Source organism: Ornithorhynchus anatinus, chromosome 5 (genome assembly GCF_004115215.2).
Source record: "Ornithorhynchus anatinus isolate Pmale09 chromosome 5, mOrnAna1.pri.v4, whole genome shotgun sequence".
NCBI classification, from domain to species: domain Eukaryota; kingdom Metazoa; phylum Chordata; class Mammalia; order Monotremata; family Ornithorhynchidae; genus Ornithorhynchus; species Ornithorhynchus anatinus.
In genome coordinates this window covers 47,459,045-47,482,081 of record NC_041732.1, presented here as the reverse complement: position 1 = coordinate 47,482,081, position 23,037 = coordinate 47,459,045, and the positions used below count along the sequence as shown (strand labels likewise).

The 23,037-nt window shown below is 47.9% G+C and overlaps 1 protein-coding gene across 2 annotated transcripts in view; it reads right to left on the bottom strand.

The window, feature by feature from the left end:
* The window catches only part of GRAMD2A (GRAM domain containing 2A), a 156,656-nt gene extending 134,106 nt beyond the window's left edge, over window positions 1-22,550 (bottom strand). For both annotated transcript variants that reach the window (XM_029065572.2, XM_029065577.2), the window contains exon 1: window positions 22,471-22,550. In XM_029065572.2, coding sequence (XP_028921405.1) covers window positions 22,471-22,532 — 62 coding nt within the window. In that variant the 5' untranslated portion in view covers window positions 22,533-22,550. The remainder of the gene's footprint in view (window positions 1-22,470) is intronic.
* Between the last annotated feature and the right edge of the window lie 487 nt (window positions 22,551-23,037).

Here is a 23,037-nt window from a genome sequence, read left to right as displayed (position 1 = left end):
TGTTCTAAGCGCTGGGATAGGTACAAGGTTATCAGGTTGTCCCACGTGGGGCTCATAGCCTCAGTCCCCTTTACAGATGAGGTAACTGAGACACAGAAAAGTTAAGCGACTTGCCCAGAGTCACACAGCTGACAAGTGGCAGAGCTGGGATTCAAACCCATGATCTCTGCCTCCCAAGACCGTGTTCTTTCTACTAAGCCACTTACCTCTCATCCACATCCTGCCTCTGGCCTGGAACACCCACCCTCTTCATATTTGACAGATGATCACTCTACCCACCTTCAAAGACTTATTGAAGGCATATCTCCTCATTTCCTCTTTCCTCATTTCCTCTTTTCCCACTACCTTGCCCTGATTTACTCCCTTAATTCATCCCATTCCCAGCCCCACAGCACTAATGTACATATCTGTAATTTATTTGTGCTAATGGCTGTCTCCCCCCTCTAGACTGTAAGCTCATGGTGGACAGGGAATGTACCTGTTATATTGTTATAGTACTCTCCCAAACACTTAGTACAGTGCTCTACACAGAGTAAGTGCCCAATAAATATGATTGACTGACTGAGGGGAGCCAGAAGGAGACTAAAAGACTATTTTCTTGGAAATTTAGAATGGAACAGGATTAGGAAAGAAGTAGGAGGCTTTAACAAGGGTAACCACAGAAGAAAATGAATTTGCTTGGAGAGGTTTAATCATCATTTCCTGGAAGAATCCCTACCTCCTTGCAGGCTGTTCACTGTCCTTCTGGTAGCTGCCTTGCTGAAACCTTTCTAAAAATCCCACCTCCTCCAACTGCCCTTCCTCAACAAAGCACTCATTTCCCCTACTCCCTCTTCCTATTGTGCTGCCTATCTACTTGGATCTGCACCTTTTAAGCACTTGATAGTCACCCCACCCTCAGGCCCAGAACACTTAGATACATATTTGTAATTTCTTTAATGTCTGTCTCCCCTGTAAATTCCTTGTTGGTAGGGAACATCTCCACCAACTCTACGGTATTGTACTCTCCCAAGCACTTTGTAATGTGCTCTGCATGTAGTAAGTGCTCAATAAATACAGTTGATTGCTTGTTGGATTGTCATGGGCTAATCTCCATCACCATGCCCCTCTCACCTCACCTCTGACCCCTGGCTCATGTCCTAACTGTAGCCTGGAATGTCCTTCCTCCTCAAATCCACCAAACAACCACACTTCCCCCCTTCAAAGACCTGCTGAAGGCTCACTTCCTCCAAAAGGCCTTCCCAGGCTAAGCCCCCCTTTTTCCTCAGCTCCCCCGCTCCTGTGTCACCCCGATTCAGCCCCTTTGCTCTACTGCCTCCCCCCCAGCACTTGTGTATATATGTACATATCTATAATTCTATTTTTTATATTAATGCCTGCTTACTTGTTTTGGCGTGTATATATCTATATATATTGATATATCTATTTATATTGATGCCAGTTTACTTGTTTTGATGTCTGTCTCCCCCCTTCTAGACTGTAAGCCCACTGTGGGCAGGGATTGTCTATCTCTATTGCTGAATTGTACTTTCCAAGCGCTTACGGCAGTGCTCTGCACTCAGTAAGCGCTCAATAAATACGATTAAATGAATGCATGAATGAAAGCACATCACCCTTTTGACACTCCTCTGGTGTCTGGGTTGCTGGAGGAGTGGGGTTGGGTGAGGAGGGTGGTGAGAAGCAGCGTGGCCTAGTGGATAGAGAACAAGCCTGGGAGTTCTAATCCCAGCTCCACTTGTCTGTTGTGTGATCTTGGGCAATTCACTTCATTTTGCCTCAGTTTCCCCATCTGTAAAATGGGGATTAAGATGGTGAGCCCCAGGGGGGATAGGACTGTTTCCTGTGCTTAGTGTAGTGCTTGGCACATTGCAAGTGCCATAAAAAAAAGAGAGGAGTGAGGATCACCAGATGGGGAGAGGGGAAGCAGTATTTGCCTGGAGGGAAAATTAACTAAAAGTCTCCAGACTAATGGTGGACTCATCTAAATAATATGACCTAGGCCTTTGGAAGGTTTAATGACTAAAGTACCTCTCCTGGAGCAGGAGATCTTTGCTGTCAATCACTTGCTTCTTTGGGACCTTTAATCTGGGCATTACAAAGGGCTGTATTTCCATGTTCAATTGGTGGAGGAAGAGAAGTTGACCTTTGGAGGGGACTCTCCTTCTATGTTGGCCTCCTCCCTCTTAGAGGCTCTGAAAACGGCTTCAGGTGGTAAACTGAGGCTCAGAGAGGGGAAGTGTCTGTGGCCTGAGTGCTTGCTGCTGGACATCTTTATCCATTCATTCATTCAGTCGTATTTATTGAGCACTTACTATGGGCAGAGCACTGTACTAATCACTTGGGAGAGTACAACAGAACAATAAGCAGACACATTCCCTGCCCACAATGACCTTACAGTCCAGGGGGGTGGGCAGTGGGGGAGATGGATAAATATATAAATTACAGATATGGAAGTAATGCTGTAGGGCTGGGAGGGGGGATGGATAAACGGAACAAGTCAGGGTGACTCAGAAGGGAGTGGGAGAGGAGGAAAGGAGGGCTTAGTCAGGGAAGGCCTCTTGGAGGAAATGTGCCTTCAAGAAGGATGTTTAGTTTGTTTTTGTTTTTTGTGGGGGGGAGAGATTAAATGGCTACCCCCTACTTTTTCTCCCCCCAGGAAGCCAAAGGAGAAGAACCAATAATGTTATTAATAATGTTGGTATTTGTTAAGTGCTTACTATGTGCAGAGCACTGTTCTAAGCGCTGGGGGTGATACAGGGTAATCAGGTTGTCCCACGTGAGGCTCACAGTTAACCCCCATTTTACAGACAAGGTAACTGAAGCCCAGAGAAGTTAAGTGACTTGCCCAAGGTCACACAGCTGACAAGTGGCAGAGGCGGGAGTCGAACCCATGACCTCTGACTCCGAAGCCCAGGCTCTTTCCACTGAGCCACGCTGCTTCCCCAAATGTTCCCACTGTAGACTGTAAGCTCCTTGTGGCTAGGAATAACATCTACCAACTCTATCGTATTGTGCTCTCCCAAGCACTTACTATAGTGCTCTGCACAGAGTAAGTGCTCAATAAATACCACTGAGTGATTTTTTTATTTTTGGCCTTTGAAGAAGCAAAGGAAATCAAACCCGGGAAGGGATAGTTTCTCTATCTTCCAGAGAAATGAAGAATCCCTCTAAGGCATATTCTATTCATCTCAGTGCTGCCTCTGCAGTAGACCTGTTGGAGCTTGAAGAAATCTTGCTCCCTCTGCCTACTCAGCAAAACCCCAAGGCTCAGCTTGCTCCTTATTTGGCCTCTGGGGTTTATTTGTGGATCCAAGAAACCGGTAGGTGTTTAAAAAGCGTACATTACCAAGTCATAATTCTGTGTTTAGAAAAGGTTGGGTTGCAGAGGGTCACATGAAGCCAGCAACATCAATGTCAGCGCTAACAATGAATAATTATGGTTTTTGTTAAGCACTTTCTATGTGCCGAGCATAAATACCACAGTTATTATATTATCATCATCGTTAGTATTATTACTGGGGTTGATACAATATAAGCAGATCCAACATAGTTCTTGTCCGATCGGGCTTCATATTCTAAGGAGGAGTGGAGTGAAAAACAGGTATTTTACCCCATTTTACAGATGAGGAAACTGAGGTACACAGCAATTAAGTAATTTGTCCAAGGTCACAAGACAGGCGAGTGGTAGAGCTGGGATTAGAACTCAGGTCCTCTGCAACATCAAAAACCTGACCTGGCAGCATTTTAAACATCTCTCCTCTATGTCCCTGTGGCTAAAAGAAGCAGTAGATCTTATATATTGGCTTTCTTCCCTTCCTCCTCCTCAGATTGCTCCTCCCAACTTCTCCACTCACCTTTTACGTGTACCTCATTCTCATTTAGTAGTAGTAGTATTTAGTATTTATTGAACGCTTACTATGTGCAGAGCACTGTACTAAGCGCTTGGAATGAACAAGTCAGCAACAGATACAGTCCCTGCCGTTTGACGGGCTTACGGTCTAATCGGGGGAGACAGACAGACGAGAACGATGGCAATAAATAGAGTCAAGGGGAAGAACATCTCGTAAAAACAATGGCAACTAAATAGAATCAAGGCGATGTACAATTCATTAACAAAATAAATAGGGTAATGAAAATATATACAGTTGAGCAGACGAGTACAGTGCTGAGGGAATGGGAACGGAGAGGGGGAGGAGCAGAGGGAAATGGGGGGGAAAGAGGGTTAAGCTGCGGAGAGGTGGGGGGGTGGTAGAGGGAGTAGAGGGAGAAGGGGAGCTCAGTCTGGGAAGGCCTCTTGGAGGAGGTGAGTTTTAAGTAGGGTTTTGAAGAGGGGAAGAGAATTACTTTGGCAGAGGTGAGGAGGGAGGGCGTTCCAGGACCGCGGGAGGACGTGGCCCGGGGGTCGACGGCGGGATAGGCGAGACCATGGGATGGTGAGGAGGTGGGCGGCGGAGGAGCAGAGCGTGCGGGGTGGGCGGTAGAAAGAGTGAAGGGAGGAGAGGTAGGAAGGGGCAAGGTGATGGAAAGCCTTGAAGCCTAGAGTGAGGAGTTTTTGTTTGGAGCGGAGGTTGATAGGCAACCATTGGAGGTGTTTAAGAAGGGGAGTGACATGCCCAGATCGTTTCTGCAGGAAGATGAGCCGGGCAGCGGAGTGAAGAATAGACCGGAGCGGGGCGAGAGAGGAGGAAGGGAGGTCAGAGAGAAGGCTGACACAGTAGTCTAGCCGGGATATAACGAGAGCCCGTAATAGTAAGGTAGCCGTTTGGGTGGAGAGGAAGGGGCGGATCTTGGCGATATTGTAGAGGTGAAACCGGCAGGTCTTGGTAACGGATAGGATGTGTGGGGTGAACGAGAGGGACGAGTCAAGGATGACACCGAGATTGCGGGCCTGAGAGACGGGAAGGATGGTCGTGCCATCCACGGTGATAGAGAAGTCTGGGAGAGGACTGGGTTTGGGAGGGAAGATGAGGAGCTCAGTCTTGCTCATGTTGAGTTTTAGGTGGCGGGCCGACATCCAGGTGGAGACGTCCCGGAGGCAGGAGGAGATGTGAGCCTGAAGGGAGGGGGAGAGGACAGGGGCGGAGATGTAGATCTGCGTGTCATCTGCGTAGAGATGGTAGTCAAAGCCGTGAGAGCGGATGAGTTCACCGAGGGAGTGAGTGTAAATGGAGAACAGAAGAGGGCCAAGAACTGACCCTTGAGGAACTCCAACAGTTAAAGGATGGGAGGGGGAGGAGGTGCCAGCGAAGGAGACCGAGAATGACCGGCTCAATCAATAGTATTTACTGACCACTTACCATGAGCAGAGCACTGTACTAAGCTTTTGGGAGAGTACAATAGAGCTAGTAGACATAATCTCTGCTGCCCTCAAGGAGCTTACCGTCTATCTTAGAACAGTGTCAATCTAGTTTAGTACAGTGCATGTCTCATAGTAGACAATCAATAAGTAACGTTGATTGATTTAGCTCTAGTTGGAATTCTTGCCCCTGCTAAAGCTGCTTCCCAGATCCCTGGGGGCTTTAATAATAACTCTGGTTAATCAATCAATCAAATTCACTGTGGGTTTACTGTCTGCTTAGCAATCAATCCATCAATCATTGATATTTATTGAACGCTTACTGTGTGCAGAGCACTGTCTTAAGTGCTTGGGAGAGTACGACAGAGTTGGTAGGCAAATTCCCTACCCATAAAGAGCTTTGGTATTTTTAAATAATAATAATAATAATAATGTTGGTATTTAAGTGCTTACTATGTGCAGAGCACTGTTCTAAGCGCTGGTGTAGATACAGGGTAATCAGGTTATCCCACGTGAGGCTCACAGTCTTCATGCCCATTTTACAGATGAGGTAACTAAGGCACAGAGAAGTTAAGTGACTTGCCCACAGTCACACAGCTGACAAGTGGCAGATCTGGGATTCAAACCCATGACCTCTGACTCCCAAGTGCATGCTCTTTCCACTGAGCCACGCTTTTTGCTTACTATGTGCCAAGCACTGGGCTAAGCCCAGCGGTAGACACAAAACTATCAGCTCAGACACAATTCCTAGCCCACCCAGGACTCACAATATTTAAAGGAATGGAAAACAGGTTTTTTTTATCCCCATTCTAAAGATGAGGAAACAGGCTCAGAGAGGTGAAGTGACATAGCCAAGGTTACACAGCAGGCCAGTAGCAGAGCTGGAATTTGAACCCAGGTCTCCTGACTCCCAGTCCCATGCCCTTTTCCCTAGGCATTGCTGCCTCCCAACTGATTCTAAAGAGGCTGAAGCCAAGGAGTGGGGGTCGGGAGACACACAGTAGCTGGAATTTACCAACTGCCTCAGCTCCTGCTCCTAACCTTGTCGCTACTCACCAAATAAATCCTTCATGGACTCTACTTCGTTGCCACCGACTACAGCAACCGGTCTGCCAAGGGGTTGTCCGTGACTTTGCATGCCTGCCGAATGCCAACTCAGGCTCGGCCTTTCTTTCATCCATCTGCCCACACCGATCAAAAGATGAGATACAAGATTACACACAGGATTCCAGGCCTGGGAAGGCTCAGTACGTGACCTAATTCATTCATTTAATCGTATTTTTTGAGCACTTACTGTGTGCAGAGCACTATATTAAACGCTTGGCCTATCCAGAAGCTGGTGGACTTGGGCTTCTACCATAAAAATATCATGAGATATCTGACTAGAGCTAGGTATATTCTGCTGCTGAGCAGCTCCTAGCAAACGCTGAACATCCATGGGCCAGTAGGGAAATTTACTTTTTTTTTTAAATGGTATTTGTTAAGCACTTACTATGTGCTAGGCACTGTACTAAGTGCTGGAGTAGACACAAGCTAATCAGGTTGGACACAATCCTTGTCCTACTTGGGGCCTCACAGTCTTAATCCCCATTTCATAGATGAGGTATCTGAAGCCCAGTGAAGTGACTTGCCCAAGGTCACCTCTCAGATAAATGGTAGAGGTAGGATTAGAACCCAGGTCCTCTGACTCCCAGGAGCGTGCTCTTTCCTTTAGGCCATGCTGCATCACTTCTCTACTTAGAAATGGACTCAGAATTGTGTTTATTCCTTTTCCCACTTTGCTGTTGCTGCCTTTCAGTGGCTCCAGCTGATTGCACTCTCAGGCCTTGCCACCTGGCAGAGAACTCCCATTAGATGGCAACCACGCCCTCCTGATGAATAATAATAACAATGGCAGTTTGTTAAACATTTACTATGTGCCAGGCACTGTACTAAGCACTGAGGTGGATACAAGCAAATCAGGTTGGACACAGTCCCTGCCCCATGTGGGGCTCAGAGTCTCAACCCCCATTTTAAGATGAGGTACCTGAGGCACAGAGAAGTGAAGTGACTTGCCTTGTCATACAGCAGACTTGTGACAGAGCAGGATTAGAACCCATGACCTTCTGACTCCCAGGCCCACGCTCTATCCTCTATGCCACGCTGCTTCTCCTGCTGTTTCTGATGAAGACGGGGGAAGATGGGAGGCTTCTCCTCTACAGCTCTTACAAATCTGGGTCAGGCCTCTCATAAACCTTTGTGAAGCTATCAGGACTTCATGCATATACCTTGTTTACTGTAACCTTTTTCGTTCATTCATTCATTCAATCGTATTTATTGAGTGCTTACTGTGTGCAGAACACTGTACTATTAAAAGCACACTCTTCCAAGCGGCCTTTCTCCCACTAAGCCCTCAATTCCTCTTCTCCCGCTCCCTTCTGCATCACTCTTGCACTAGGATTTGCATCCTTTATTCACCCCTTCCTCAGCCCCACTGCACTTATATTTATTTATATTAATGTCTACCTTCCCCTGTAGACTGTAAACTCATTGTGGGAAGGGAATGTAAATACGATTGAGTGAATGAATGAAGGATGTACAGATCCATTATTATTTATATTAATGTCTGTCTTCCTCCCAAGTAGACTGGAAGCTTATTGTGGGTGGGGTACATGTCTACCAACTCTGTTATATTATATTCTCCCAAGCACTCAGTATAGTGCTCTGCACAAGTAGGTGCTCAATAAATACCATTGATTGATTGTCACTTTTTCCCTGTCCCCCTCCCCAGCATGTCTTTCTACATTTGCTTGTCTATTCCTGTTGGTGCTGAAATGCTGTAAAACATGAGAGACTAAAATTAAGCTGGGGCCTTCAGGGATATACCTCTTGAGATCATTGATGTCCAAATACTTTCAAAGTTATATACTAATTTTTTTCACCACGTTAATTATGTAAACAGTTTCTCTCACATGTGAATTTTGAGTAAGTCCCTGAGGACAGTTTCTGCATCTGTTAAATGGAGATAAAGTACCCATTCTTCCTCCCTCTTAGACTTTGAGCCAGGTATGGAGCCCAGACTCCATCTGATCTGATTATCTTATATTTACTCCAGGCCTTAGCACAGTATATGGACTTAGTACTTAATAGATGCCATTATTATTGTTATTTAAACATGACCTGATTTTTTTGTTCTGCCATCTACTCAGCATTCTAGCTTTGCTGCCCGTTATTTCTTTCTTTGTCCTCTGACGTTATCTGTCTATATTTTTCAGCTCCTGTTTCTACCACATCACTTTTCTGGACTTTGAGCATTCTAACATTTACAGCCCGTATTTCTTTCTTCTTCCTCTGACGTTATCTGTCTACGTTTTACAGCTCCTGTATCTACCACATCACTTTTCTGCCGGACTTTCTCCATCCGTCTCGCCTCCTGTCGCCCTTTCCTCCCTTGCACCATCTTGGTACCTAGCACAGGGGAGGTGTGTGTGTATCAACAGGAACGGAGGGGGTATCATTTTGCCTCCTTTTCAGAGAGGTGTTGCCCACCCTCTCTTCATTCATTCATTCATTCATTCATTCATTCATTCAATTGTATTTCTTGAGCACTTACGATGTGCAGAGCACTCTACTAAACACTTGGGATAGTACAATACAACAACAAACAGACACATTCCCCGCCCAAATGAGTTTACAGTCTAGAGGACCTAGACTCTAAACCTCTAGCTCCACACCCGCCATTTCCTAGGGCTAATTTCAGGTCAGGAACTCGTGGCTTTGTCAGCGACCCAGGAAGCCTGGCAACACAGGAATCCAGCCAGCAACACACTTCCAGCAAATCATTGTAGAGCTATAAATGCCAGTTCAAAGGCATGTCACTAATGCTGCAGTTGGGGAGGGACTGAGGATAAACTGTTCATCGGCGGAGCTAAATAAATTTGCCCGAACAGTAAATTGGCACGGAAATGAACATTAATAAATACATTAAAAGATTATGCTGTTTACACACTAGACTATTTCTAAAGGCTTCGCACACAGGTATTGTGCATTTCCCAGTCAAGTCTGTGGACCTTGGATAAATGATTGCTCACAAAGCGCTTTTTCTGCCTCTGGAGCACTTCGAAACATTAATCCTTTCTCCAACCGTCTCCAATGCCCTAGGTAAACCCAGTTTCATTCACAGTAGGGGATGCGGAGGCAAGGAGGTGAAGAATACAAAGAGATTCATTGTCAGTCCCAGGAGCTCTTGGCTTCTAGCTTGGTACTCAGTCCCCTGTGCCATGCTGTGCTCACAATGGGCACTTTGTAAAACTCCTTTTTGATGCAGTGTTCCAAACGGGCCCCTTGGAGCAGTGTGACCGTAGTCCTATTTACGCTGTTGGAAAGCAGTGTGGCCTAGTGGAAAGACTATGGGATTGGGAGTCAGAGGACCTGAGTTTTCATCCTGGCTCTGCCAATTGCTTGCTCTGTGACCTTAGGTGAGTCACTTCACTTCTCGGGGCCTCAGTTTCCTCAACCATAAAATGAGAATTAAATCCTCCTTAGACCGTGAGCCCCATGTGAGACAGGGACTTAGATCCAACCAGATAAACTTGTTTGCACCCCAGTGTCTAGAACAGTGCTGATGGACTTTCAAAGTTCTTTGCAGAAAATATTGCTAAACCCATTATACAGACAGGAAAAGTGAGGCCAACTGGTTTGCCCATTTCCCCTATGAATCAAATAAGTCAAGAACAGAAACAAAGTCTAAAAACTTCCAGGGAACAGTTCTCTCTCCCTTCTCCTAAGTCCTCCCTCTGGCCTGGAACTCCCTCCCTCTCCATATATGCCAGACCACTACTCTCCTCACCATCAAAGCCTTAGTAAAGGCGTATCTCTTCCAGAGGCCTTCCGTGATTAGCCCTCTTTTCCTCAGCTCCCTCTCCCTCTGTGTCATCTATGCACTAGGCTCTGTTCCCTTTGGGCACTTGATATTCACTCCACCCTCAGCCCCACAGCACTTAAGTAGCTGACTTGAGAAGCAGCGTGGCTCAGTGGAAAGAGCCTGGGCTTCGGACTCAGAGGTCATGAGTTTGACTCCCGGCTCTGCCACTTGTCAGCTGTGTGACTGTGGGCAAGTCACTTAACTTCTCTGTGCCTCAGTTCCCTCTCTGTAAAATAGGGATTAAAAGTGTGTGAGCCCCACGTGGGACAACTTGATTACCCTGTATCTCCCCCAGCGCTTAGAACAGTGCTCGGCACCTAGTAAGCGCTTAACAAATACCAACATTATTATTATTATTATTATCTGCCCCTAACTTATTTATGCATATTAATGTCTGTCTCCCCCTTTGGATTGTAAGTTCCTTGTGAACAGGAAATGTGTCTACCGATTGTGTACACTCTCCTGAGCACTTGGTACAGTGCTCTGCATAAAATAAGTGCTTAATAAATATGATTGACTGGTTCCCGGCAAGGGCGGCCTCCCCTGCAGCAACTTCTGGGATCTGAGCCTGAGCTATGTCATCCTTATCCTCTGTTCCACCACCCCTTGTGTAACATTCCCAACTGGTTTTTGACAGTAAAATGAATCAAAAGCCTCTTTAGACCAAATCTACACTAGACTAATAATTCACTTGGGAGTTTCTGAAATCGCTTACCTAGGCCAATTGGACAGTCTAAGTGAGCTTACAGAGTTACCGATTTTCATTTACAAAGAGGAACTCTAAGTGGATAAAGCACTGGTCAGGAAGTCAGAAGGACCTGGGTTCTAATCCTGGCTCTGCTGCTTTTCTACTTTCATTCATTCATTCATTCAATTGTATTTATTGAGCACTTACTGTGTGCAGAGTAATAATAATAATGTTGGTATTTGTTAAGCGCTTACTATGTGCCGAGCACTGTTCTAAGCTCTGGGGTAGATACGGGGTCATCAGGTTGTCCCATTTGAGGCTCACAGTCTTCATCCCCATTTTACAGATGAGGGAACTGAAGCCCAGAGAAGTCAAGTGACTTGCCCACAGTCACACAGCTGACAAGTGGCAGATCTGGGATTCGAACCCATGACCTCTGGCTCCCAAGCCCATGCTCTTTCCACTGAGCCATGCTGTACTAAGCATTTGGGAGAATACAATATAACAATAGCTGTAACCTTGGGCAAGTCACTTTTCTGTGCCTCAGTTCCCTCATCTGTAAAATGGGGATGAAGACTGTGAGTCCCTTGCAGGGCAGGGACAGTGTCCAACCTGATTAGCTTGTCTCTACCCCAGCACTTAGAACAGTAAGCGATTAACAAATAACCATTATTATTATTACTGCTGGTGTTGCAACCAATTTGGACTGTTGGGAGAGTGTAGATAGGAGGGGGATTAACGTACTTCCAAGGAAATTGGGTTCCTCACTAAGAACTCTCAGTAAGAAGCCAGTCTAGTGCTTCATGAGCACTATGGACTCTAGTTCGTTCCTAGGGATGGGGGGTCCAAAAGGTATTGCCACATGAGATTGGCTAGTATGATGGGAAATAGTATTTACTGAGTGTGTAGTCCCCTCCTCCTCCATACCTTATCTCACCTTGGCTTCACGGACTCTGTCCTCTCCTGGTTCTCCTCTTACCTCTCTGGCCGATCATTCTCGGTCTCCTTCGCTGGAGCCTCCTCCCCCTCCCATCCTTTAACTGTTGGAGTTCCTCAAGGGTCAGTTCTTGGCCCTCTTCTGTTCTCCATTTACACTCACTCCCTCGGTGAACTCATCCGCTCTCACGGCTTTGACTACCATCTCTACGCAGATGACACGCAGATCTACATCTCCGCCCCTGTCCTCTCCCCCTCCCTTCAGGCTCGCATCTCCTCCTGCCTCCGGGACGTCTCCACCTGGATGTCGGCCCGCCACCTAAAACTCAACATGAGCAAGACTGAGCTCCTCATCTTCCCTCCCAAACCCGGTCCTCTCCCAGACTTCTCTATCACCGTGGATGGCATGACCATCCTTCCCGTCTCTCAGGCCCGCAATCTCGGTGTCATCCTTGACTCGTCCCTCTCGTTCACCCCACACATCCTATCCGTTACCAAGACCTGCCGGTTTCACCTCTACAATATCGCCAAGATCCGCCCCTTCCTCTCCACCCAAACGGCTACCTTACTATTACGGGCTCTCGTTATATCCCGGCTAGACTACTGTGTCAGCCTTCTCTCTGACCTCCCTTCCTCCTCTCTCGCCCCGCTCCGGTCTATTCTTCACTCCGCTGCCCGGCTCATCTTCCTGCAGAAACGATCTGGGCATGTCACTCCCCTTCTTAAACAACTCCAGTGGTTGCCTATCAACCTCCGCTCCAAACAAAAACTCCTCACTCTAGGCTTCGAGGCTCTCCATCACCTTGCCCCTTCCTACCTCTCCTCCCTTCTCTCTTTCTACCGCCCACCCCGCACGCTCCGCTCCTCTGCCGCCCACCTCCTCACCGTCCCTCGGTCTCGCCTATCCCGCCGTCGACCCCTGGGTCACGTCCTCCTGCGGTCCTGGAACGCCCTCCCTCCTCACCTCCGCCAAACTGATTCTCTTTCCCTCTTCAAAACCCTACTTAAAAATCACCTCCTCCAAGAGGCGTTCCCAGGCTGAGCTCCTCTTCCCCCTCTACTCCCTCTGCCATCCCCCCTTTACCTCTCCGCAGCTAAAGCCTCATTTTCCCCTTTTCCCTCTGCTCCTCCACCTCTCCCTTCCCATCCCCACAGCACTGTACTCGTCCGCTCAACTGTATATATTTTCGTTACCCTATTTATTTTGTTAATGAATTGTACATCGCCTTGATTCTATTTAGTTGCCATCGGTTTTTACGAGATGTTCTTCCCCTTGACGCTGTTTATTGCCATTGTTCTTGTCTGTCCGTCTCCCCCGATTAGACTGTAAGCCCGTCAAACGGCAGGGACTGTCTCTATCTGTTGCTGACTTGTTCATCCCAAGCGCTTAGTACAGTGCTCTGCACATAGTAAGCGCTCAATAAATACTATTGAATGAATGAATGAATGAATGAATGAATTTCCGCTTGATATTGAGGCACTTACTGCATGCCAGAGCACTGGAGTAGATACAAATGGGATAGATACAGTGCCGAGCACTGTACCAAATGCTTGGGACAGTACATTAAGAGTAAAAGACATCGTCTTTTAGGGGCTGACAATCTAATGGGGGAGACAGGCAGACAACAAATATTGATTTCCAGGGCAGAGATCGTGTCTACCAATGCTGTTGTACTGGATTCTCCCAAGAGTTTAGTAGAGTGCTCTGCACATAGTAAGTGCTCAGTGAATACCATTGAATGATTGATAAAGCAGGTAGTAACACAAACGTGATGGGATAAGAAGCTGAATAAATAATAATCACAATAACAACTGTGGTACTTGTTAAGCATTTACTATGTGCCAGGCACTGTAGTAAGTGCTGGGGTAGAAAAAAGATAAGGGTTGGACGAAGGGGTCCCTGTCTCAATCCCCATTTTACAGAGGAGATAACTGAGGGACAGAGAAATGAGGTGACTTGTCCAAGGTTTCCCAGCAGACAAGTGGCAGAGCTGGGATTAGAAGGCAGGTCCTTCCGACTCCCAGGTTTGTGCTCTATCCACTAGGCCATGCTGCTTCTAAAGAACTTCTAATGAAGAACTAAACGGAGCAGCCCGTGTGTTCTGACTGCTGGTGCCGAGCCTCGTGTTGCTCTTCCCTGGCCCGGAGGCTCAGGCTCAGGCTCAGGGAATGAGAAGTTTTTTGTAGCTTGCTTTTCTCAACCGCAGCAAGCTCGTTTTCCTCGACCAAGGCATCTGGCTGCAGGGGGCTATGCCTCCAGCCTCTCTAGAGTCATCCGTGGGCCTGGGTCAGGGAGGACTGTGACTCTTGATAATAATAATAATAATGAAGATGGCATTTATTAAGTGCTTACTGTGTGCCGAGCACTGTTCTAGACGCTAGAGTAGATACAAGGTAATGAGGTTGGCCCACGTGGGGCTCACAGTTTTAATCCCCATTTCAATAATAGAAATAATAATAATGTTGGTATTTGTTAAGCGCTTACTATGTACCGAGCACTGTTCTAAGCACTGTGGTAGATACAGGGTGATCGGGTTGTCCCACGTGAAGTATTTACTATATCCCAGGCACTTGTAGTAAGTGCTGGGGTAGAAAAAAGATAATCAGGTTGGACGAAGGGGTCCCTGACTCAATCCCCATTTTACAGATGAGTCACCGAGAAGTTAAGTGACTTCCCCAAAGTCACACAGCAGATAGGTGGCAGAGCTGGGATAAGAACCCATGACCTCTGACTCCCAAGCCCGGGCTCTTGCCACTAAGTTACACTACAGAAGAGGTAACTGAGGCAAAGTCACACAGTTTGTAAGTGGCAGAGCTGGGATTAGAACCCACAACCTGTGATTCCCAAGCCTGGGCTCTTTCCACTAGGCCACGCTGTCCTGCCTCCAGCCACCCCTCAATCAGTCAATCAATCACTGGTACTTATTAAGTGCTTACTATATGCCGATCACTTTTCTAAGCGCTTGGGAGAGTCTAGATGGGGAGATGGATATAAATATGAATAAATAATTTACTTATTGTTTATAATAATACAGTGTGGTTTTGTAGATAGAGCATGGTCCTGGGAGTCAGAAGCACCTGGGTTCTGATCCCAGCTCCACCACTTGTCTGCTGTGTGACCTTGGGCAAGTGACTTCACTTTTCTGTGCCTCAGTTACCTCATCTGTAAAATGGGGATTGAGACTGTGACCCCACGTGGGACAGGTACTGTGCCCAACCCTATTTGCTCGCATCCACCCCAGCACTTAGTACAGTGCCTAGCACATAGTAAGTGATTAACAGACCATAATTGTTATTATTATTATTACTACCAGGAGACTCCTGGCCCATGGGTCATGGCAGCTTCATGCCTCTGTTCCTTCACTGTGATCCCATTTATGATAAACACTTGCAGCTAAAAAGACCAACAATCTGTTTCTGCCCTCCTGACCCAGCCCTCGGCAGCCTGACCTGTCACCCCATCACCCCGTCACCCTGCCACCTGGCAGCCTGGCCCATCCCTGGCTTTTCTATAGCTGGCGGGGCTTTGTTTTCTTCACTAGGCAACTTTGGTGTGATCTTCAATTGCATAGCCGGGGGTGGGGGAGGCCATCTGAGGATCTTTTCCAGTACAGCAAGACCCGACTTGCCTTTTCTCCCCTATTCTCCAAGTCACTCATTTGGCCCTGCCCTGGGCAGAGGCTTCAAAGCCTTTGCTAAGGGACACGGACAGGAGGTGGGACAAAGGCCCGAGCCATCTCTGCAGTGGCCCTGCCTGGCACCAGGCCCACCAGGCAGGACACCGGGAGGCCTGCGTTCTCGGTTTGTGGAGCGTGATCCTGAGAAAGCCACAATCTCTGAGCCTCACCCTGGCCACCTTTAAAATGGGAAGCATGGCCTTGCTCTCTGCTCCACAGGGAGGGGATGGGAAAGTCAGGACGGTGGACTGAGTCCAACCCGAGTACCTTGTATCTACCCCAGTGCCTGGCACACGGTAAGGGCTTCAGAGATGCCATAAAAAAAGAAGATAGTGATTGTGGAGTCTCTCGGGCTCCTTGAGAGAAAGAAGGCAGGGAAGTTCAAGGATGGTGTCTTTGAGCCAAGAGGAAAGGGCCACCAGCTCAGGATCAGGAAGAGTGGAACTCGAGATCCGTCCAACTGCCAACTGGGATAATCCAGCCTTTTCCAAGGAAGGAGTGAGCCGTGCTCTCGGCTAGGGCTGGAGGCTGGGCACAGGGCTGGGGAGTCTGGACTCCTGGATTCTTTAACCCCCTCCACGACTCATCAAAGGAAACGAGAGGCTCTGAGAGCTGCCCCGGGAAGGCCGCCTGCAGCTGCGATTGCTGCATTTAGATGGGCAAAATAGAACTGAAGAATCGATCAGTTCAGTCAGTCGTATTTATTGAGCACTTACTGTGTGCAGAGCACTGCACTAAGCGCTTGATCAATCAATCAGTGGTAGCTTACTAGGTGCAGAGGCTCGGGAGACTCCAATACAACAGCATTAACAAGAGACATATTCCCTACCCATAACGAGCTTACCGTCTGCAGAAGGATGGACAAGAAGATCAGGAAAATAGAGATGCTTCTCTAGGACGATTACAAGGCGCTCTCTGGGCAAGCAGAGGCTGTGAAGGGGCATCGTTGAGGGTGACAAAATCATGAGGCATTTGGATAGGGCGTGAATCGATTTGTTGTTCACTGAATCCCGTATTAGGGCTAGGGGAGAATTGGAAGAAGCCCGGAGGTGGTGGATTTGAAACAATAAGAAAACCTTTTCACTTGGAGGGTGGTAATTGTATGGGATTCGTTAACACAGGAAGTTGTGCAGGCCAAAGCTATTAATAGGCTTAAAAGCATTTTGGACCAATTCAGAGATGAGAGGTCCCTAATATGATATTAAAGGGAAAATAATGGCCGTAACCTTGGCATTATCCTCAGCTCATTTCTCTCATTCAACCACACATTCAATCTGTCGCCAAATCCTGTTCGTTTGACCTTCGCATCATCACTAAAATCCTCTCTTTCCTCTCCATCCAAACTGCTACCCATGTTAATCCCAGCATTTAGCCTATCCTACCTTGATTATTGCATCAGCCTCCTCACTGACCTCCCTACCTCCTGCCTCTCCACACTTCAGTCCATACTTCACTCTGCTTCCCGGATCATTTTCCTATAAGACTGTTCAGTCCATATTTCCCCACTCCTCAAGAACCTCCAGTGGTTGCCCATTCACCTCCACATAAAACAGAAACTCCTTACCACAACTTTTAAAGTAGTCACTCCACTTGCCCCCTCCTACCTTGCCTGACTGATTTCTCACTCCAACCCAGCTTGCACATTTGGCTCCTCTAAGGCCAACCTACTCACTGTACCTTGATCTAGTCTATCTAACTGCCGGCCCCTCGCCCATCTCACCTCCGCCCCTTCGACCATGTCAACACCCTCCCTCCTCATCTCCAACAGACAATCACTCTCCCTGCCTTCAAAACCTTAATGAAGGCACATCTCCTCCAAGAGACCTTCCCTGACTAAGCCCTAGTTTCCTCTTCTCCCACTCTCTTCTGCATCACCCTTCCGCTTGGATTTGCACCCTTAATTCATTCCTCCCTCATCCTCACATCACTCAGGCACCTATCTGTAATCTATTTAATTTCTATTACGGACTGTCTCCTCCTCTAGACTGTAAGCTTCTTGTGGGCAGGGAACACATCTACCAACTCTGTTGCATTGTACTCTTCCAAGTGCTTAGTACAGTGCTCTGCACAATAGTAAGTGCTCGATAAATATGATTGCTTGATTGAAAAGTTATGGATGTTGGGTGGTGCGTACTTCTGATCATGAGGATGGACACCGAGGAGAGAAACCAATATACAATTTCACCAAGCATCCTGCCCCCACTGTCGGAGAAAGAATTTTGGGCTGGATGAACCACTGGTCTGACTCTGTAGGGGTGGATTCTCTGAGCCTTGGGCCAAACCCCTATTTCCTTCCGGGCTCTGGGTAATGCAGGTCATCCACTCTGTTTAACTCTCTTATGCTCAGGGAGGCCTGGGTGAATATGCTTGGAGATCTTTGTGTGAGAAACAGATGCACCATAATAATAATAATAATTGTGGTATTTATTCAGCGTTTACTGTGTGCCAGGCACTGTACTAAGAACTGGGGAATACAAGCTAACCAGGTTGGACACAGTCCCTGTCCCACATGAGGTTCACAGTCTTAACTCCCATTTTACAGATGAGGTAACTGAGGCACAGAGAAGTGAAGTGACTCGCTCAGGGTCCCACACCATGGACCCCCACCGTGGGCCCCAATTTGCAGAAAGGCACCCCAAAAAGAATGGTTCCCAGCCCCAGGGGCCCATCTAACAGCGTGGTGCCAATATTTCTTGGACTGGTCTTGGACTCTCTTCCTGCCCAGGCTGTAAAAATTACAGTTGCCTGGTTTTGATATTATTTGGATTTGCCTGGTTTTGATATTATTTGGATCTTTGTTTTTCCTCCTGTTCCCACTCTTTGCATATAATTTGTTTCATTCGATTGTAAGTTCTCCAAGGTCAGAAACTGTCTTTTTTTCCCCTTGCACTCTCCCAAGCACGTAGTTCTGCACTCTGCGCACAGCAGGCACTTAGCAAATATTATCGATTGACTGCTGGCAACAAAATATTCTGGGCAACAAAACCTCATTGAGACCTCCTGGCCAAAAGGCTGCAGGTTCCTGCTCCTCCAGACGTTGGGGGAGGCAGCATGGCCTAGAGGATAGAACCCAAGCCTGGCAGCCAGAAGTTCATGAGTTCTAATCCTGGCTCTGCCACTTGTCTGCTGTGTGGCTGTGAGCAAGTCACTTCACTTCTCTAAGCCTAAATTCCCTCATCTGTAAAATGGGGATTGAGACTGAGCCCCACATTGGACAGGAACTGTGACCAACCCAATTTGCTTGTATCCACCCCAGCACTTAGTACAGTTACCTCAGCAGTAAAAAGGGGATTAGTAGCGTGAGCCCTATGTGGGAGAGGGACTGTGTCCAACCTAACTTGAATCTACCCCAGTGCTGAGAACAGTGCTTGGCCCATAGTAAGTACTTAACGAGCACCATGATTAATTATTATTACAGTGCCTGGCACATAGTAAGTGCTTAACAAATACCACAGTTATTATTATTATTATTATTGGTCTTGCTGCTTTCATCGCATTGCACTTCCTCAACTGCATCCCCTAAGAAAGAGCAGTGATGCAGGGCCCTGCCAGCTAACCTGGCATCCAGATGCCCCTGCCTCTGTTCGTTCCACCCTTCCCGCTGCCTGCTCGGAAGGCTGCCGATCGATTCCCGGGACCTCCCCGGGGAGACAGTGGCAATGCAGCTGGGCTCCCGATGTCTCTGTTTCCATCTCCTCCCTTCCCTGCTTTTTCCAACTTGGGACCCACGCAGGCCTGGGCCAGAGGCTTTGGAAAGAGCTCAGGGCTCAGGCACAATTGAAAAGAAGGGTGCTCGGTTCCGCAAGCACTCCAAGCAACTCCTTACTATGGGCTTTAAAGCACTCAATCTCCTTGCCCCCTCCTACCTCATCTCACTGCTTTCCTACTACAACCCCGCCCGCGCATTTCGCTCCTCTAATGCCAACCTACCCACTATACCTCAAACTCATCAATCTCACTGCTGACTTCTCACCCAAGTCCTACCTAAGCAGTGTGGCTCAGTGGAAAGAGCTCGGGCTTGGGAGTCAGAGATCATGGGTTTGAATCCCAGCTCTGCCCCTTGTCAGCTGTGTGACTGTGGGCAAGTCACTTAACTTCTCTGTGGCTCAGTTCCCTCATCTGTAAAATGGGGATTAAGACTGTGAGCCTCACGTGGGACAACCTGATTACCCTGTATCTACCCCAGCGCTTAGAACAGTGCTCTGTACATACTAAGCGCTTAACAAATACCAACATATATACATATCTGACAGACCATTCATTCAGTAGTATTTATTGAGTGCTTACTGTGTGCAGAGCACTGTACGAAGCGCTTGGAAAGTACAATTCGGCAACAAAGAGAGACAATCCCTACCCAACAACGATCTCACAGTCTAGAAGGGGGGAGGCGGACAACAAAACAAGTAGACAATTTTCTCTCCCTCCTAGGAAACCAAGCCGTGGAGGTTTTCAACAGTTTCCCTCCGGGCTCATGGAGGCTCTGAAAGGCTCTAGTTTCCCACCCTGAGATACCCGGGAAGGCCAAGAACCAGTTTGTAAAACAAGAGCAGCGATAAATGGAGGCAGAGAACAATAATGCTCCAAGCAGAGCCTGAGGGATGGCAGGCAATTCAACCAGTGATATTTACTGAGTGCTTACCATGTGCAGAGCATTCTACTAAGTACTCTGGCAAAGGGAAAAGGAGCAATCAGAGGCAAACTGGGAGGTGGTGGGTGGCTGATGAGTTGGGATATGCAGTTTAGTAGGAGGCAGACACATCCACAAACTGGAGAAGCAGCATGGCCTGATGGCTAGAGCGTGGACTTGGGCGTCAGAAGGACCTGGGTTCTAATCCCAGCTCTGCCACTTATCTGCTGTGTGACCTTGGGGAAGTCACTTCAGTTCTCTGTGTCTCAGTTACCTCATTTGTCTAATAGGGATTAAGACTGGGAGCCCATGTGGCTCAGTGGAAAGAGCATGGGCTTGGGAGTCAGAGGTGGTGGGTTTTAATCCCAGCTCTGCCACTTATCAGCTCTATGACTTTGGGCCAGTCACTTAACTTCTCTGTGCCTCAGTTACTTCATCTGGAAAATGGGGATTAAGACTGTGAGGGCCACATGAGACAACCTGCTTCACCTTGTATCTACCCCAGTGCTTAGAACAGTGCTTGGCACATAGTAAGTGCTTAACAAATATCATCATCATTATTATTATTATGTGGGACGGGGCTGTGTCCAACCCGATTTGCTGTATCCACCCCAGCACTTAGAAAGGTGCCTGGTACTTAGTAAGCACTTAACAAATACCACAATTTTATTATTATTATTACCCACATGCCCTAAACTACCAGAGTTAAAACAAAGGGGAGGATGGGGGGATGGGGGAGGAAGAAGATTTCCTGGTCCACAAGGGGTGACTATCCCCCCCCCAAAAAAAACGGGCAGTGGGCGTGGGAATAGCTGGTCCACAGGGGACGCCTATTCCCCAGGCCACCAATCCTCCTTGAGCTGGTCCATTGAAAGAATCCTCCTGAGCAGTCCCTGTTCTGCAGGGTGCTAACTATGCAATTTATTTACAGGGTTTTTTTGTGGTTTTTAATTGGTTATTTTCCCCCCAAACCTGTGCCACCATCTTTATTCCCCTCCACCCACGGCCCAGACATGCAGCTCTAGGCTGGGCCCCCCCACCTACTTAGAAATCTGCTGCACGGCTCAATTCGGTTCTGCTGGGTTTGGGGTCTGTGGATGCCTTTAAGCTGAAGAAGCTCTAAGCAGCCCAGCACTCCTGCTCAGGTCAATCAATCAATCAGTGAGTGCTATTTATTGTGTGCTCAATACAGGCAGAGCACTGTACTAGCATGGCGTAGTGGATGGAGCATAGGCCTGGGGGTCGGATGGTCATAGGTTCTTATCGGCTTGTCTGCTGTGTGGCTTTGGTCAAGTCACCTCACGTCTCTGGGTGTCAGTTCCCTCATCTGGGGATTGAGGCTGCGAGCCCCACGTGGGACAGGGACTGGGTCCAACCGATTCGCCTGCATCCACCCCAGTGCTTAGCGTAGTGTCTGGCCCATAGTAAGCGCTTAACAAATACCCCAATTATTATGATGATTAAAGAGGCTCTGTGAGACATTATAATAATAATGTTGGTATTTGTTAAGTGCTTACTATGTGCAGAGCACTGTTCTAAGCGCTGGGGTAGACACAGGGGAATCAGGTTGTCCCACGTGGGGCTCAGTCTTCATCCCCATTTTCCAGATGAGGGAACTGAGGCCCAGAGAAGTGAAGTGACTTGCCCAAGTCACACAGCTGACAAGTGACAGAGCAGGGATTCGAACCCATGACCTCTGACTCCCAAGCCCAGCCTCTTTCCACTGAGCCATGCTGCTTCCCAAGTAAATAAATAATAGATAAATAAGTAAATAATAAAATTATTACTATTATTGTGATGAAAGAGGCCCTGTGAGACCACCCCCCAGATTATGATTCACACATGACCCAACCCTGTTTATGAGAAGCAGCGTGGCTCAGTGGAAAGAGCCTGTTCTTGGGAACCAGAGGTCACGGGTTCAAATTCTGGCTCTGCCACTTGGCAGCTGTGTGACTGTGGGCAAGTCACTTCACTTCTCAGTGCCTCAGTTCCCTCATCTGTAAAATGGGGATGAAGACTGGGAGCCTCCCGTGGGACAACCCGATTACCCTGAATCTCCCCCAGCGCTTAGAACAGTGCTCTGCACAGAGTAAGCACTTAAATACCAGCATTATTTTAATTATTATTATTACAACCCCAGGTGGTCCGTTCAGGGAGAACCCTCCCCTCCTACACACATCCACGGAGACAGACACCCTTTCGTCCTCCCCCTGCAAACTCAATCAACCCTGAGCATCCCCCTGTCCCCCCCTCCAGGCCACCCTCAGCTTGGCGACCTCCAGAGAGCACAAGGGGCTCCTGAGCATGCTCAGCGTCCTCTCCCCTCCCGGGTTGAAGTCTTACCTTGGGGATGGCGGGACCTGCCGGCCTGGGGCTCCACTGCCCAGGCTCGGGAGCGCGTCCATCCGTCCAGACCCGGGGCCGGCGGGGAAATCAAGTCCCGACTGGTCCCCGATCAAGCCCGAAGCCATCGAGAAATGGAGGGGGCCGCGCGACGCCCCCTGGTGGCGACTCTCCAAAACGCAGCTAACCTCGCTTGCAGGCCCCGTCACCTAATCGCTCCACCGTAATAATAATAATGTTGGTATTTGTTAAGCGCTTACTATGTGCCGAGCACTGTTCTAAGCGCTGGGGTAGACACAGGGGAATCAGGTTGTCCCACGTGGGGCTCACAGTAATGTTGGTATTTGTTAAGCGCTTACTATGTACAGAGCACTGTTCTAAGCGCTGGGGAAGATACAGGGGAATCAGGTTGTCCCACGTGAGGCTCACAGTGAATCCCCATTTTACAGATAAGGGAACTGAGGCACAGAGAATAATAATAATAATAATAATGTTGGTATTTGTTAAGCGCTTACTATGTGCCGAGCACTGTTCTAAGCGCTGGGGGAGATACAGGATAATAATAAT